This window comes from Populus nigra, chromosome 3 (genome assembly GCF_951802175.1).
Source record: "Populus nigra chromosome 3, ddPopNigr1.1, whole genome shotgun sequence".
In the NCBI taxonomy this organism is placed as follows: Eukaryota; Viridiplantae; Streptophyta; class Magnoliopsida; order Malpighiales; family Salicaceae; genus Populus; species Populus nigra.
Window position 1 is genome coordinate 3,325,714 of NC_084854.1, and position 14,682 is coordinate 3,340,395.

Genomic DNA, 14,682 nt, shown 5'->3' on the forward strand with positions numbered 1-14,682 from the left:
TTCTTTGCATCACAATCTTCATTCACATGTACAATATTTGTTCTTGTGAATAGCATCCTGCACCAAAGCATACAGAAAACTCGAGGAATTCTCAGAAAAAAATTATTAGTTTGAATTTTTTTTTCCTTCTTGGAATAAGAATCCCTTTTTCCTCCATAACCCAAATCTGACCCAGCTAATATCAAACAAGTTAGTCGCTTGCACGTTCAGGATAATCCAGTGAGCCATTAGAGAGACAGTTCAAAGTCTGGATGTGGGGGCAAACCATGGCGGGCTCACTTTCAAAGAAGATGTAATAAAGCTAGCTTCTTCTATCTAGGATTATAAAAGTCAAACAAAATTTTATAGTGCTAGAAAATGAGGTTTTTGATGACGCTGCTAAATGAATGGGTCCTGAAAGGTGCGTACTGGTGGTTTTAAATTTCTCGAAGTTCTAAGTTGTGGAAACTCATGCAAAAAAATATTAATAAATCGCCAGCTGGATTTCAAGTTTCCAAAAACGGTGTGAAAAATCTGTTAACGAATCTGCCTTGCTTTCTAACATTCTCTGGAATTGGCTAATCCCCAACCCACTGGCTATACCGAGCTAGATTTTTCACTGAAATTCATGCTCAATATATTGACAGTAATAATATTGATAGGACATAACGGTTTAACACAAGAAATATGAGATTGGAAAACATGATGGGGAGATTTTACTGATTAATTTTTAAAGTGTTTTTTATTTTTAAATATATTAAAATAATATTTTTTTTATTTTTTAAAAATTATTTTTAACATTAACACATCAAAATATTTAAAAACATCAAAAATATATTAATTTAAAAAAATAAAAAATTTTAAAAATTAAAAAAAAAAACTTTCAAAACGTAATGTCAAACACACTTTAGAATTGGATTTTTTTAATTAAAATATACTTAGATATTAACTTAATAAAACCCAGTTAAATTGATCAAACCCCATTAAATTATAAATCATGTCAACATCGATGAAGAAACTTATTTTACAAACAAAAAATATTATTTTATTAAAAATAGTTAATTCAAGTTAACATTATGATCCGTGAATTAACTCTTTATTCTCGTAACTTACATCCTATCTTAAATCAGTTACCGATAATTCTTACAACTATGACAAATAGTCACTAGACGAATTTTACTTGATTTAATTCATCCCAAGATTGCACAAACTCTACATTATTCATGCTTGCTTACATGCATATATCTCTTGATTAATTCGCTCTTTTTTCTAAGAGACTCATTCTTATATATATATATATATATCGTGGAAATATATATATATATATAAAAAATAGGGTAATAAAAAAGGAGCACTACATTAATATATATTGTGTTCAAAGTAAAAAGGCTAGGTTGGAGACCTACCACCTAGAGAGATGTTAAGATGTCAATCAAAAGTGAAAAGGTCAAATGATAACTCGAGTTGTCACATGGTTTGCAAGTTTTCTTAAACAGCACACAAATTTGAGTTTCTTTAGCCCATTCAGCTTCAATCGCAAACCTTACCTTACCTCGCCCCACATCTCCACTCTTTATTCGACGGGTTCATATGATAAAGTTGCACATACATAGTTGAAACATCTAGGCACGAGTTACTTTAATGGTGGTTGCGGTGGTGGTTGCCCTTGTATCGTAAAACATGAAATGTCACGCCAGGTTGAGCAGCAGAGAGGAGGAGCCTTTCCGAGGGTCAACATCTCTCTCGTCTTTGGCATGCTCACTTGCCCCATGGAGGAAGGAGATGTCAAAAGACGTGCTTGTTCAAGAATTTCTTGCATTAAAGGGTTGAAAAAATGAGGTAGCTATAGCTAGCTAGCTAGCAAGCTCCTAAACGACACATTACCAACAAAGAGAACATCCATGTCAAGAAGGTCATAATCTCAGAAAAATTGTTCGAGAGAAGACGATCAATTGTTTCATATGACATGCCATTGTAACAACCTGATTTACCTTTCTTTAAGGGAACAATTAAGGATGTTCACGTTCACCACGCAATGTGGCACCATTTATGGGTGTCCATATCTTGAATAATTAATTAAAAAAAAAAAAACATTTGAATTTACGAACACTCCATTCTTTGATTGCTTGCTTTTACATACTCACTCTTTCTTCTTCTTCTTTTGGAGGGCTAAAGGTTAATTATTCTGTCCTGACTTAGTGTAAGTGTGGTGATTAATTATCAATTGTAAGGAGCAAGTCAAAGCAAGAACACATTAATGACCAAATTGAATACCTTATAGTGGTAATCTCTTCTTCTTCTTTTTTAATTTTTTTCACATGGAGGGAAAATTCGAGTCCAGGACTTATAATTTTTAAAAAAAATAAAAAGGGGATGCATGGTTGAGAAAAAAAGGGGTTTTTTTAGATGGAATAAGAATTGGATAATTAAAAATTATAGCAGGAAATTCTCTTATGATGAATTGAAATTATAACGATGGATAAAAAGGAAAAATCTAAGTAACGATCGAGTTTAATTAAAAAAGAAATTACTTGAATTATGGAAAAATTGAGTTTCCCAAGAGTTTTGTCAATTTTAGCAAAGAAAAGGAAAAACTCCAACAAAATATAATTAACTAAAGAAATTGAAGGGAAAAAAAAAGAGTTAGGGAAAATTAGCCCCTACCAAATAAGAAAAAAAATAACGAAATTCACTAATGAATTTCGCCACTAATTAAACTCTCAAGACCCCACCTGATCATAAACTGCGCCCCTACTGCTAGATCATCTGCCTAAAATCGGGTCCCACATGTTGGTGAATCAAGTAATCGTCACCACCGTTGGATACATCAAACACCATATTCTGATGGTGATGAAGATATTGCTGGTGCTGGTGTTGCTGCTCAGCCCTTACCATCTCCTTCTGTCGCCTTAGCTCAAGCACCTTACGGTGCGAATTTGAGTGTTTCGTAAGCATGAACGTTGGGCTAGCTGCTGGCCGGTACTCAGGTACAAGCCGCCCCGATTTGTACCTTACACCACACGCATTGCAAAGCGTCTTAGGCCCCATGGGTCCAGTCCGCCACTGCGGCGTCTTATCCGTCGCACAATGCAGGCACTTGCGACCATCACCACCTTCAACATCACCGTCTCTTTTCTTCAGCCCCGCCGCACCCTTAATTGTCTTTTTCCCAGAATTGGGATGTTGGGTCGAGCCAGGAATAATCTCAGGCTCGGATGATGAAGTCGTAGGCGAGAGTACGAGAAGCCGTGAGGCCCAATTGCCTGGTGCTGCCCGAGACCGTTTGCTCCGAGCCTTAGCTGGGACTGCCATTTCAGGATTGAACATTGTGTTGTTGTTACAAATATTGGAGACATTGCCATTGTTATTGTCATCAGTTTGGAAGTGTCGAGTCTCGGATGATTCGTCAGGCCGAGCTTTCATGCCGGAAATAAGCTGAAGCCTTTGCAAGTCTTCGCTGGAAAAGGATTCCTCCACAAAATTCGAAAGCCATTCTAGCTCCGCTAAATCATCATACTGAACATAAGAATAGAAACCATAATTAGCAAATTAATGGGATTCTTTTACCCTCCTCTTGCACAATTCCTTCAATAAAACAAAAGGGAAGAAGAAAAAAGGAGAGTCAATGTCGTCATGCTCGTGCATGAAAGTAAGGAATTACCGGCACGCAAAGCTCGCTGCCAAGATGAACGTCATGATGAGAGAAATTATTGGTGTAGTGGGACCCAATATCGCCGTTAAAGCCTGAAGGCTCACAGCCCGAGAAAGAGGAGGAATTGCAGCTATCAACGAAAGTCACAGTGGAAGAGTCCGTGGAGTTGGTGGCGGGAGTGACGATATTGTTATTACTAGGGTCAGTTACCATGGCATCCTCATCTTCATTGGAGAAGTCCAAAAGGTCTTCAACAATGAAATGGTCACCACCACCAATGGACTTATTAGAGTCCAGAGAGTGGTGCTTTTCATTACTTGTGAATTGTGAGCTGCAAAACCCAGTTGTCCCATACAATTCCGGTGCTTCCATGGTCTAATATTCTGGCTCTTCCGATCCTTTGTCGTTTAAGACAGATTAAAGGGGGTCAGGAATTAAGGTTAAGAGCTAGAGTGTAGTAGTTGTGCAAGGGAAATGGAAACGTTAATTTGTGTTGTGTAGAGAGACAGAGAGAGTTGTTGTTGTGGTGGTTTTTGATGAGAGAGAGGGGGTTTATTTGCGTTTGAAGGGGACAGCTAAAATGGAGGACTGAGGATTTTGACGAGGACAAAATCAAAGATTTTGGTTGCGGAGGAGGGGAGGAAAAAGTGAAAAATAAGTGGTAATAAAAAATTATAAAGAAAAAGACTTTAATTTAGTTAAAGGAAAATCCTCCATGAATTTACTTTAGTGTCCTTTTGCTTTTTGATACCTTTATTTCTAGTTAATTTACCGGTTGTCTCCCTTTTAATTTTGCAAATTAAACCCTATTCAAAGTATAAAAAGTTTATAAACAAATTCATTATCGTACAGCTTATCAACGATTATTAATTATTTTAGCTTTATATAATATTTAAAGATTGATTTTGAGGATTATTAAATATTTATGAAAAAATTATTTTTAGAAATTCAGACAAATAATCGTGCATGTAAAATCTCAATGCATGTCTGCATTTTCGAACAAGAAATACTCATGATTGAATTTTAAAATAAATAAAAAGGCATATATAAATTGATTTATTGATTTTGTGGTGGAGAGAGAAGGTCAATCTTAGCCGTTCCATGGCCCACGTAAGATGATGGTGCTGATATCAACCGCACGTGCATAGCGATGATGATCAAGTAGTGGTACGCTACTAGTACAACACTTATCACAAGGCATACCGCAATGAATCATCATGCACCGTTGCTTAGAATACCAGCTAGCTAACTACTGCCACGGCACTCCCTACGACAATTATGTCAAACACTTCAAAGGGTATCACTGTAAAGTATTAAAAAGATAGATGGTGTAAACTGGTGGTTAAGAAATTAAATAATTACAATTAGAGTTATTTAGTGTTTGAGACTGTGTTAATTATTGTTTTTTTAAGTAATTTTTACTGAAAAATATATATTTTTTAATCAGCACATGAAAGGAAATTTGGAAACATAAAAAATTAATTTTAAATAAAAAAATTAAAATGTTCATAAAACATTATTTGGAATGCAATTCCAAACGGCATCTCAGTGCATGTTTAGTGTTGTGGTGCGTGATATTTTTTAAAGTGTTTTTTACTTGAAAATTCATTACAATATTTTTTTTATTTTTACATTAACTCATCAAAATTATTTAAAAAACATAAAAAAAATTATTAATTTAATATTTTTTACAAGATAAACAAAATTTTAAAACAAACTAAAAAATAGGTGAAAAGTCAGTACCAGACGGTCATTAATCAAGTGTTTCAAGTTCCACCGCTTAAGAACCAATCAGCAGGTTTGTCGCTTAAGCTTGAGCAGCAGCCTCCAAGTTTACCATTTTTTAATTCAAACCCCGTCTCTAAGCACAGTGATTACAGCTAAACTTGATGAAGATCATGATCTTCCCAACGTAAGAGGACTACGAACGAGTCTATAGCTAATAGACATGGGCTTGCATTATTAACGTTGTAATTTCATTTTGCACACGTTCTTAATTTGTTACTTTGTTGTCTAAACATAACTAAAAACGTTGCTATTTATTAGAAAGTTTCTAGAACAGAAAAAAGGGTAAAATTGAGACCCGTCGTTATGGGTAGATCATGTAAGATTTTGTCTAACGTAATTTGACCCCCTTTTCTTCCTCAGAAAATTACATGGATTTTCATGTTTATCACTTAATGTATTAGTGATATATTAAATATTCCTACTTTTTTTTTTAAAGAAGAAATTGTATGTGAAATGACTCAAGTTCTTGGAATTTTTTTAAAGAAAATTTCGTTAATTAATAAAAAGAAAAGACATATCTTTGATTTTTTTACTTTTGAATATTCCTCTATTAATAATGTAAAGTAAAATTATTTCTTTTTATTGTTCAGCTTCTTAAACCTGAGTGCCATTTGCTTGTTAAACTAAATTATATTTTATTGCTTTGAATTTATTAAATTTCAGTCTACTCTAGACAATTATAGTATAATTCAAGCCAAATTCAAACTGGTTTAAAGATTAATTCGATGAAACTTGAGTAAAATATAATCAAATTAATTGTAATAAGTTTTTTTTATTTCTATCAATAAATTTATTATTTTACTAAAAAACTAAAATAATATCAAAATTCGTGATTCAGACATTGAATTTTGTCTAATAACTATGTTTTTAGTTTTAAATTGATTAGTTTTTTTTATGATGGTTAGATTCATTATTTTATATATATATATATATATATATATATATAAATGAGGTATTTTACTGGCTGTTTATTAATCTGCAGGTTGGAAATTCTACTAACAGTAGATATGACACGACTGAAGCCTAATATGTCGTTTTTCAAACCATTAACTGCTCCCATCTCTAGGGTTATCCCCATTAGGGAGGTATGTAGAGCCTTCAAGCAGAAACTTTTTTAATTATTCATTTGGATTTTGAAATATTATAACCTCATTAATAAAAATATTTTCCAAAATAATTTTGAAATAAAAAAGGTGAAAGCAAAACACACTGATGAAGGCTGCTTCTGTACCACGTGGCAAACATCGAGGAGTGTGGGCAAGATAATAGTGGATGTCATCGATCCCAATAGGAGCTGCTTCTAACTATGGATAAGGTTTAGAGCTCCTATTTAATGCTATATATGTTGAAATATTTTTCTTTTTCTTTTTTATTTTTTTCTTTTTATTTTTACTTTTTTATGCTTGGATTTAAAGGAAAGCCTGAAAAAGAGAGAGAGAACCAGGGCCGTTGCTTGGCGTGGAGGGTTTCATGTATCAGAGATTTTTATTTTTATTTTTTCTCATTTACTTTCATTATATTGCTGTATTTTATAAGTATTTATTGCATGTATTGGGTCCAACATGCACGTGATAGAGGTAGACGGAGGTGTCAGGAACCATGTGAGTGCTTGGCTCCTGTCAAAACTCAAAAGCCAAAACTGACGGTGGTCAATGACACGTGTCGGTCATCCGCGGTATCTTCCCTTTGTTTTGATGGATGCTTCGACCATGCCCATGCAAGGTTCTTTTAATAGTTTTACGCTAACGTGATTGCACGTGCCGGACGGTCACGTGAGTTGAGGGTAATACACATGTGTTGCTTCCTTCTTGTCACCTGTCACGTGGGAAGGGGTGAGTCTTCGTAATTTGATTTTCACTAGGATAATTTAAGCATGCATAATCATAATTATTTGAATGATAAAATTCCATTCCTCCAATCATGTTTTTGAAACCTAATATATGCATTAGTTTTTAATTAATATTTCAAGACAAAAGAATTGAAAACAAAAAGGATATATTTATTATGGTTTTTGCTTTATAGAAATTTACTCTAAAATTACTCTAAAACATATTTGTTTTATGTTATATCCTAATCAAAAAGGATATATCTTTATTAATCAAATTAAACATGTTTTTTTTTCCTGCTTATCCCTCTTGCTACGAAACATTAACCAAATGCAATCTATTTTGATTAGGAATAAAGCATTTATTTAAGCTTTAATTAATTGGAAGATCACTTCATGCAACAACGTGCATGTGTGTGAGTCTATATATATATATATATATATATATATATATATATATATAAAGAAAAGATTAAGAAGAAGAAAGTGGCATGAAGTTAAAATTCAAATCTTCCTATATATATTATTTCAGTCCCTTGTGACTGCTAAGATCCTTCCAAGCTCCATTTTCATGAAGGATGTAAGAAATTAATTTAATCTGGTCCGAATTGTGGTTGTTGAATTACTATTTTTTTTTCCTTTATATTTAATCAATATAATATAGACGAACACATGCGCACGCACCATGTTATATAGAGTGGCTTATCTAGGGAGATGCTTGGTTTAGTTGGACTTTATTCAAAACTATAAGTTGGCTATGATAAATTAAATCACGGTATTCAGTAGCTAGTTTGGATCATCTACAGTTGTATATATATAATCTTTCTAGTTAATTAATTATTATTTTTTGAAGCTGGAGCTAGCTAATAGGCTCGCTAAGTTTAAAACTAGCTATGCATCTAGCTCATTACTTTACAATTGTACATCCGATGGAGTTGCTCTTCCATTAATCTTATAATAAAATGTTTTAAGTAGAGATAAAATCAGAACAAAAACTTCTTAATTTTACATAACAGTTTTAAAAATCAACAAATTAATGAAAAGATTAAGAAAAAGGGGAGGGGGTAGAGAGAAATCAAGGACCTAATTTGTTGTGCAAGCAAGGAACATATATTTGAAATCTGTCAAGCCTCCACAGGCACAGTTGTGGTGGATAATCATGGAAGGGAGAGAGCCTAGGTAAAGGTGAAAATCTGAGAAAAGTTGTGTGATCACTTGCATTATTAATCGCAAATTCCCACCTTTCTAAAGTTTCGAAGTAAAGTGCCATGGCAGCTCGATAAGCACCACTATTAGGCCACAATCTTTATCAATACGTCACTTTCCCTAATACCAAGTAATAATTAACAATAATTAAACTTAGAGAATCTAATTTTTCTATCTGCAATACCCAGAAAAAAGAATGATGGTTTCTTGTAGGATTTCTCTCTTTATCACGTAAGAAAGAAGAAAAGGGAATAATGGGCTAATTAAATTTCAATAGCACCCGCCTCAAATTCATACTCCTCGTGAGAAAATAAATTAAATTGTTTCGTACTTTTTTTAGCAGAGAAAATTGTAGATTATAGAGCAATTGGTATATCTTTTACTTTTAAATAATAATTTCATTACATATCAAGAACTTAGAGAAATTAATTAAAAACAAATCTAGGACTGAAAAGGAGTGCTGATGGTATCTTGTAGAGTTTTTCTCTGTGGAAACGAAATAGAATTATTTACAAAATCCCACAAGTAATAATTATCATATTAAAATTTCCATAATAAAATCATTACTTGTGGAAATTAACCTTATCCTTCGCAAACCAAAGGTTTTTTTCCTTTTTTCTGGCATGCTGACTTGACTTTTCCGAGAGTAATTTCAAATACAAGTGAAGTCATACAATGTTGTACGCTAAGCTAATTCACAAACCTTTTTATCCATGGAAGCAACCTCAATTCTCCCTCTCCTCGAAAGCCAATGGTTCTATATGGGTTTGGACCATTTTTATCCAAGGCAGCCCGATTATATATTATTAGTAATATAATCTCAAAGGTTTATTTTTTATAATTAGCTAGGAAGAAATTCAAAACTGAAATTTATGAAAAGAGAACATGGTTTCTATGTATATTAATAAATCATCCCTAATTTATATAAGTTATTTAAGGTCAAATGAATCTCTTAACAACCAAAAAATAATAAGTGTAAAGAAATATTGAAAGAGGGAAGTTGATCTCATGATGGTACCTTCTAGTTGATTCCCCCCTCCCTTCTAATCTCTCTTCCACGATGTTTTCCATAAGCCATGAACGAGTATTCGCATAAGGGCAAGAGCTTTGGAACCAAAAGCTCGGTCAAATGTTGTGGGAGTGGGTCCGGGATAGCCCGACAGGCTTCTATTTCAAGCCCACGCGCTTTTCTTTTTCGCTTTTAGCGAGCCACAGTTTTATTGAAGGAAAAGGCACGGTGCCCGTATACCAGCCCAGGAACCACATTTTCTAGATTATTGCAATTGATTTTCAGCTCAGTTGAAGCAATTGTTCAGTTGCTTATAAGCAGAATAGTTAAACCCAGCCTCAATCAACCCACTAATCCGTTGATTTAGGAGATGGTTTAAGTTGGGTTTCATGGAAAAATTGAGCTAGTTAAACTTGATCGACCTGACAACTCAACCCACGATCCGGTTAAAAATTAAGTGAGTCATGGTTTAATTTTTTAAAATAAATTCAAAATAAAATTGTTTTTATTTATTTATTTATTTGGATTAATCAGATTTACGTATTGAACTTGGAAATCAGGTCATTTATCTATATGGGTTTTATAATTATGCTTGCAAGCTGCAACACTAGAATACGAGCAGCCTAATGCCTCCTCTACCATTTCATCCTAACCTTCCTGTTTAATCGAATTCGAGGAAGAATAGATGCAGTTGGGCTTCAGTGGATGGATTTTGAGTCCAAATGGGCTTTGGGCGGAGTAGGTCTACTGTTGCACGTTGGGCCATTTTAGCCATGTGGGCAAAAGAAATATTTTATAATAGTGTATTAGTTGAATTATGTGTCATTTAGATCCTTATCATTTTTCAATTAGGTCATTTTTTTAATAAAATTATTAAATCACATATTATGTAAATTATAGTATTTTTCTTAGAAATTGAGAACAATCAAGCATTTGAATTGGATGAATGAAGCATTTTGTAAGAGATTAGATTTGCTATTATTATGCTTAGATTGCATGGTTAACCTATTTGCAATAAAGCTCTTACTAACCTAAATCTTTATTATTTTAAAACTAAATATCCTATACTGTTGTTATTTAAAAAAAATTAACTTGCCACTTATGGTGCACCAAATTAATAAAGAAAAATAATTCTTTAACTTTTTTTATAACCTGAATTTAAAATTAAATTTAATAAAAATTTTCTCAACGTGATTCAATCAACTTAGTCGATGTAAAAACAATTCGATCAACTAATAATAAATATTTGAGAATAAAATTGATATAATAAAAAATCTTCCATCTTGAGTTTTTAGGTTTAAGATTAAAAAATACATTTGGTTAATTTTGATAATTAAAAAACAACCAAGAAAATAATTAAAAATCTAGATTTAATTGAGAAAAAAATGAAATTGAAATGAAAAGAAAAGGAAAAAATGAAAAAGAAGAAAAAATGAATTTTGATGTAATTTGTTTTTGCAGTGAAGGAAGGAACAAGATATAAATAAAAGAGTTAAAAAAATAAAAACAAGCATTTATATTTTATAAAATGTAATGAAATTGAAGAATAATAAAATTAACCCAGATTTTCACGACTCTCTAACAACACAATAGCAGGTGAAGGGGGTGCTGCCAACAACAATTAATCCTCTGCTTCTCCTTGGATCTTCAATTAAATCCAATCACGGGCACCCTTCCTCTGTGTCACAATACAGTACAAGGGAGAGAACAAAGGTTTTGATCTACTGATAGAAGAAATAGAATCGAAGAGTAGTGATGAATCCAAATCCGCTATCGGAGCCATATTACCTCCTCCATTTCCTCACTTTCTTCTCTTACCTCATCACCCGCACCTCCGCCACCTCTCTCCTCTCTCCTCACCTCATTCACCGCCTCTTTTATCGAGTACTCTACACCATCTCCCTGTCCCTCTACTATTAATTTTTTTTTTACTATATTGCAGCTTTTGGCTTAGTGAAATTAACTGTTTTTATTTATTTATTTGTGTGTATAGGAGATTCAAGCGGTTTTGGCGTTTGCCTTGTTAGCTACCTATAAGGTAATCGAATGAAATTACTTCTCATTTTTATTATTATCAATATTTTTTATCAAGTAAAAAGATCTTGTGATTTGGTTGCCTAAATTGTAGGTTTTTTAATTTTGTGCAACAGATTGTGAGAGATGAAACATGGGAAGCTTTTATTTCCAATATGCTATTTTTCGCTAAGGTTATCTCTCCTCTTAGTCTGCAATTTTACCAACTTCAAGCTATGAAATTAACGTTTCTTTTTGTTGATTAGCAAACATGATTGCAATGGTACATGCTTATTCAATATGGGAAATCACTCTTGTTAAATGCGCTTGTGTCGTTGGAATGCCGAATTTTCATTGATTGTGCAAAGGGAATTTGCGCAGTTGTTAACCAGTTGAGAGTTGTTTTGATAGATGTCATTGTAAACGATGTATGCTTGGCATATCGAAGTCTTTGTTGGGTTAGTTCTATAATGCCTTTTCTGAATTGCAATTGTCGCCCCATTCTGCAATTGTGACCGAGTAGACCCTCTATCTGATGAAAATGTACCTATAATTTAGCTGCACTTGACTGAATATGGGTTGCATCCTGTCGAATACAACCAGATATGATAAAATTATGATATTGATATCCAGCTTTGGAAAAGGCATGGCTTAGGCTGAGTCACTGTAGACTTGTACTATGTTATGGTCTGCTTTTGTTTCTTATGCCTCTCCTCTGGGTTACTTTCTCATTCTGTTCTGACTTGAATTACGTGCTATTTTTTCAGATTTTTCTTGTTGCCATTTCTTTGATAATGGATTACCACTTGGCTCTCTGGTACATGGTGGTGTTTTCAGGTTTGTTTCTTTTTCTATATTATGACATCTGTTAGGAGAGTTTTACTGGAAATTAGAAGATGCGGGTTTATGAATTATATTGTCCTGGTAATATGATTTACTTTCTTATGTTTAAATGTCATGCTTTTGGCTTTCTAGTCCTACCAAGTAAATTTTGTCTAGAAACCTTAAAATTATATCCCTCTTGATTGCTTTTGTTTACTTCTTCCATGAAGATACTTATTCAATCTTGGTAGAAAAGGATGCCAAATTTGAATATCTTACAACTAAATGTGTAGATATTGACTTCAATGATTTTGCGGAGAAAAAATAACTTGTCTTGTACTTTACTCATTTTGCAGTGATATATCTTGTAACACAACCACCTGCTTTTGAAGGACTAGGTATGGACTGAATTTTGATTGCCCTCATTGATCCCATGCATTTCATGGAGTACAGACAGGACTTGCTATGTTAGGATCTCAGACTGCTTTTCTATTTTTTTTTCTTTTATCTGATTTGATTTCCAGGCACGTCAAGTAAATTAACACCACTGCAGTTAGAGACCTTGCTGACAGAAGGGAACACATCAAGATTCTGGTTGGTTAGTTCTCACACTTTTCTCAGAATTTTAATCTTAAAAAATGTCCAGTATGTTGACTTCCTTCAGGGCAATATATGCAAATGTTTAGCATCTCACTTTTCATGACATGTTGAGCATTGGAACGTGTGCATTATTTCATGAATCGAAGTCGTTGAGCATTAAAAGACATGCTCCTTGAACCAGTTTTAGTTTAGGGAGAACAATCCAGGATCTCATCTCATCCATGATGACTAATTTGTTGAATGAGCTGCAGCTCTATATTCTTCTGTGGATATTAAAACCACATCAGGGAGGCGGAAATCGGTTATAAATTACAAATTTTAATGACTAAAGACATTCTGGCTTATGTTTGTTCTTGCCAACATGACAGTTCACCAATGCCAATCCCTTGATTACAACTTTCACCTTTTTTCTCTCCTCTACTTTCTATTGGCTGCACTACAGGTTAACTTGCCTTAGATGAAGCTGAGAAAGCTTTCCATGGAGATTAATATGTATCATTTCTCACAAATATTGAACTTGCCTATTTAAGACTTGTGCAAAACAATGATTTTTCCTGTAGCGATTTTGGTGATTTTTTGGAATCCTGCATTTTGGATTATGGGAAAACCTTGCTTCTGGCAGGTAGAATTCCGTGCTTTGTGCTCCTCTGCTTGCATACATGCTAGTCGGTGCTTTCCAGAGCTCTCAATTACGTAAGTTTCCCATATTCAGCTACCATTGTTGCTTGGATATTTGGAGAGCAGAAGAGAAGTTTCCTTTGTTTTTCATTTTATCACTCATGTCATCTATCAATTGCGTGTGCATGCGTGCATATGTCTGTTTCATGCTCTTGTGTTCCTATAACAGATACTCGAACAAGAACTTATCATTTGGAATAGTTGATCTTGGACTCTTCCCAAATGCTGCAGAAAAATTTGGAATATCTCTAAGTGGTAAATAATATGGTTATAAGCCATCCTAGGTGATTTTTCCAATTCTTCTGTTTAATTGTTCTTGAGGACGCTAGTCCTGAAACGGTAGCCTTGATGTAGGTGGCATGGACCAACTTCCTACATATATTTTGTTTGAGAATGCAACTGAGGTTACACGGTTTCCAGAGTGGGATTATGAAGCAAAAGCTTCTCATCCTCCTGTAACTAAGGTATTCCTGTCAACATAAATTTCTTAGTTTTCTTTTATGTTGAATTATTTTCTATTCTATTGGCAAGCATCCTTTCATCTATGTGAACAGAAGAGGCAATTGATAACACCAATATGGTTTTATCATTAACCTTGAGCCAGCCTTGTGAAAGAACACATTTAGTTAATTCTTGTAGAATGCTTTGGTTTTTCCAACCTAGGATAAAGCATTTAATTTCAAATATCATGTTGCATGAGTCTCATATGCTTGATGATAAGATGGATAAATCACATTAGTTTCTTGCTCCTACTAATAATTTACATCATACATGGACTGACTACGAGTGATGCTGCATATGTTGCTCATTGTGAATATATTTTGTGCAATGTGAATCGAATATCTAAGAATTTCTATTCATTCCTGGGCTATCTACTTTGCAGAGAGTTCTTTCACGACACTTTGAACTTGATCGGCACCTTCTGGGATATGTAAAATCCTGAGCTATTTACTTGTCAATTTACAAGCTCCAATTCGTCAGTCATTTCAGAATACATCAGGGGGTAAAAGTCATCTCGATCACTTTTCTGTTCCTTTTGACAAAGAAAATTGACCAGGAATGTGTAAAGCTGTCAATTTACACAATTTAACATGGTTTTTACACCGTTCA

General features: G+C 33.7%; 2 protein-coding genes across 2 annotated transcripts; one reads left to right on the top strand and one right to left on the bottom strand.

The window, feature by feature from the left end:
- Positions 1–2,489: 2,489 nt before the first annotated feature.
- Positions 2,490–4,268, bottom strand: LOC133688575 (GATA transcription factor 12-like). Its single transcript, XM_062108097.1, has 2 exons — positions 3,641–4,268; positions 2,490–3,495 (listed from the first exon to the last, which is right to left on the bottom strand). Exons 1-2 carry the CDS (start codon positions 4,001–4,003, stop codon positions 2,737–2,739), a joined length of 1,122 nt encoding a protein of 373 aa, XP_061964081.1. The 5' UTR covers positions 4,004–4,268; the 3' UTR covers positions 2,490–2,736.
- A 6,728-nt stretch (positions 4,269–10,996) lies between these two features.
- Positions 10,997–14,682, top strand: LOC133688495 (uncharacterized). Its single transcript, XM_062107992.1, has 10 exons — positions 10,997–11,343; positions 11,453–11,497; positions 11,610–11,666; positions 12,240–12,309; positions 12,651–12,692; positions 12,819–12,892; positions 13,517–13,587; positions 13,742–13,827; positions 13,927–14,036; positions 14,456–14,682. Exons 1-10 carry the CDS (start codon positions 11,215–11,217, stop codon positions 14,513–14,515), a joined length of 744 nt encoding a protein of 247 aa, XP_061963976.1. The 5' UTR covers positions 10,997–11,214; the 3' UTR covers positions 14,516–14,682.

Excerpts from the sequence above, each read along its gene's own strand:
- LOC133688575 (XM_062108097.1), bottom strand. The coding sequence starts at position 4,003 with ATGGAAGCACCGGAATTGTATGGGACAACTGGGTTTTGCAGCTCACAA. Across the intron at positions 3,496-3,640 it reads GCAGCGAGCTTTGCGTGCCG|TATGATGATTTAGCGGAGCT; the intron begins GTAATTCCTTAC and ends TCTTATGTTCAG.
- LOC133688495 (XM_062107992.1), top strand. The coding sequence starts at position 11,215 with ATGAATCCAAATCCGCTATCGGAGCCATATTACCTCCTCCATTTCCTC. Across the intron at positions 11,498-11,609 it reads CCTTGTTAGCTACCTATAAG|ATTGTGAGAGATGAAACATG; the intron begins GTAATCGAATGA and ends TTTGTGCAACAG. Across the intron at positions 12,310-12,650 it reads GTACATGGTGGTGTTTTCAG|TGATATATCTTGTAACACAA; the intron begins GTTTGTTTCTTT and ends CTCATTTTGCAG.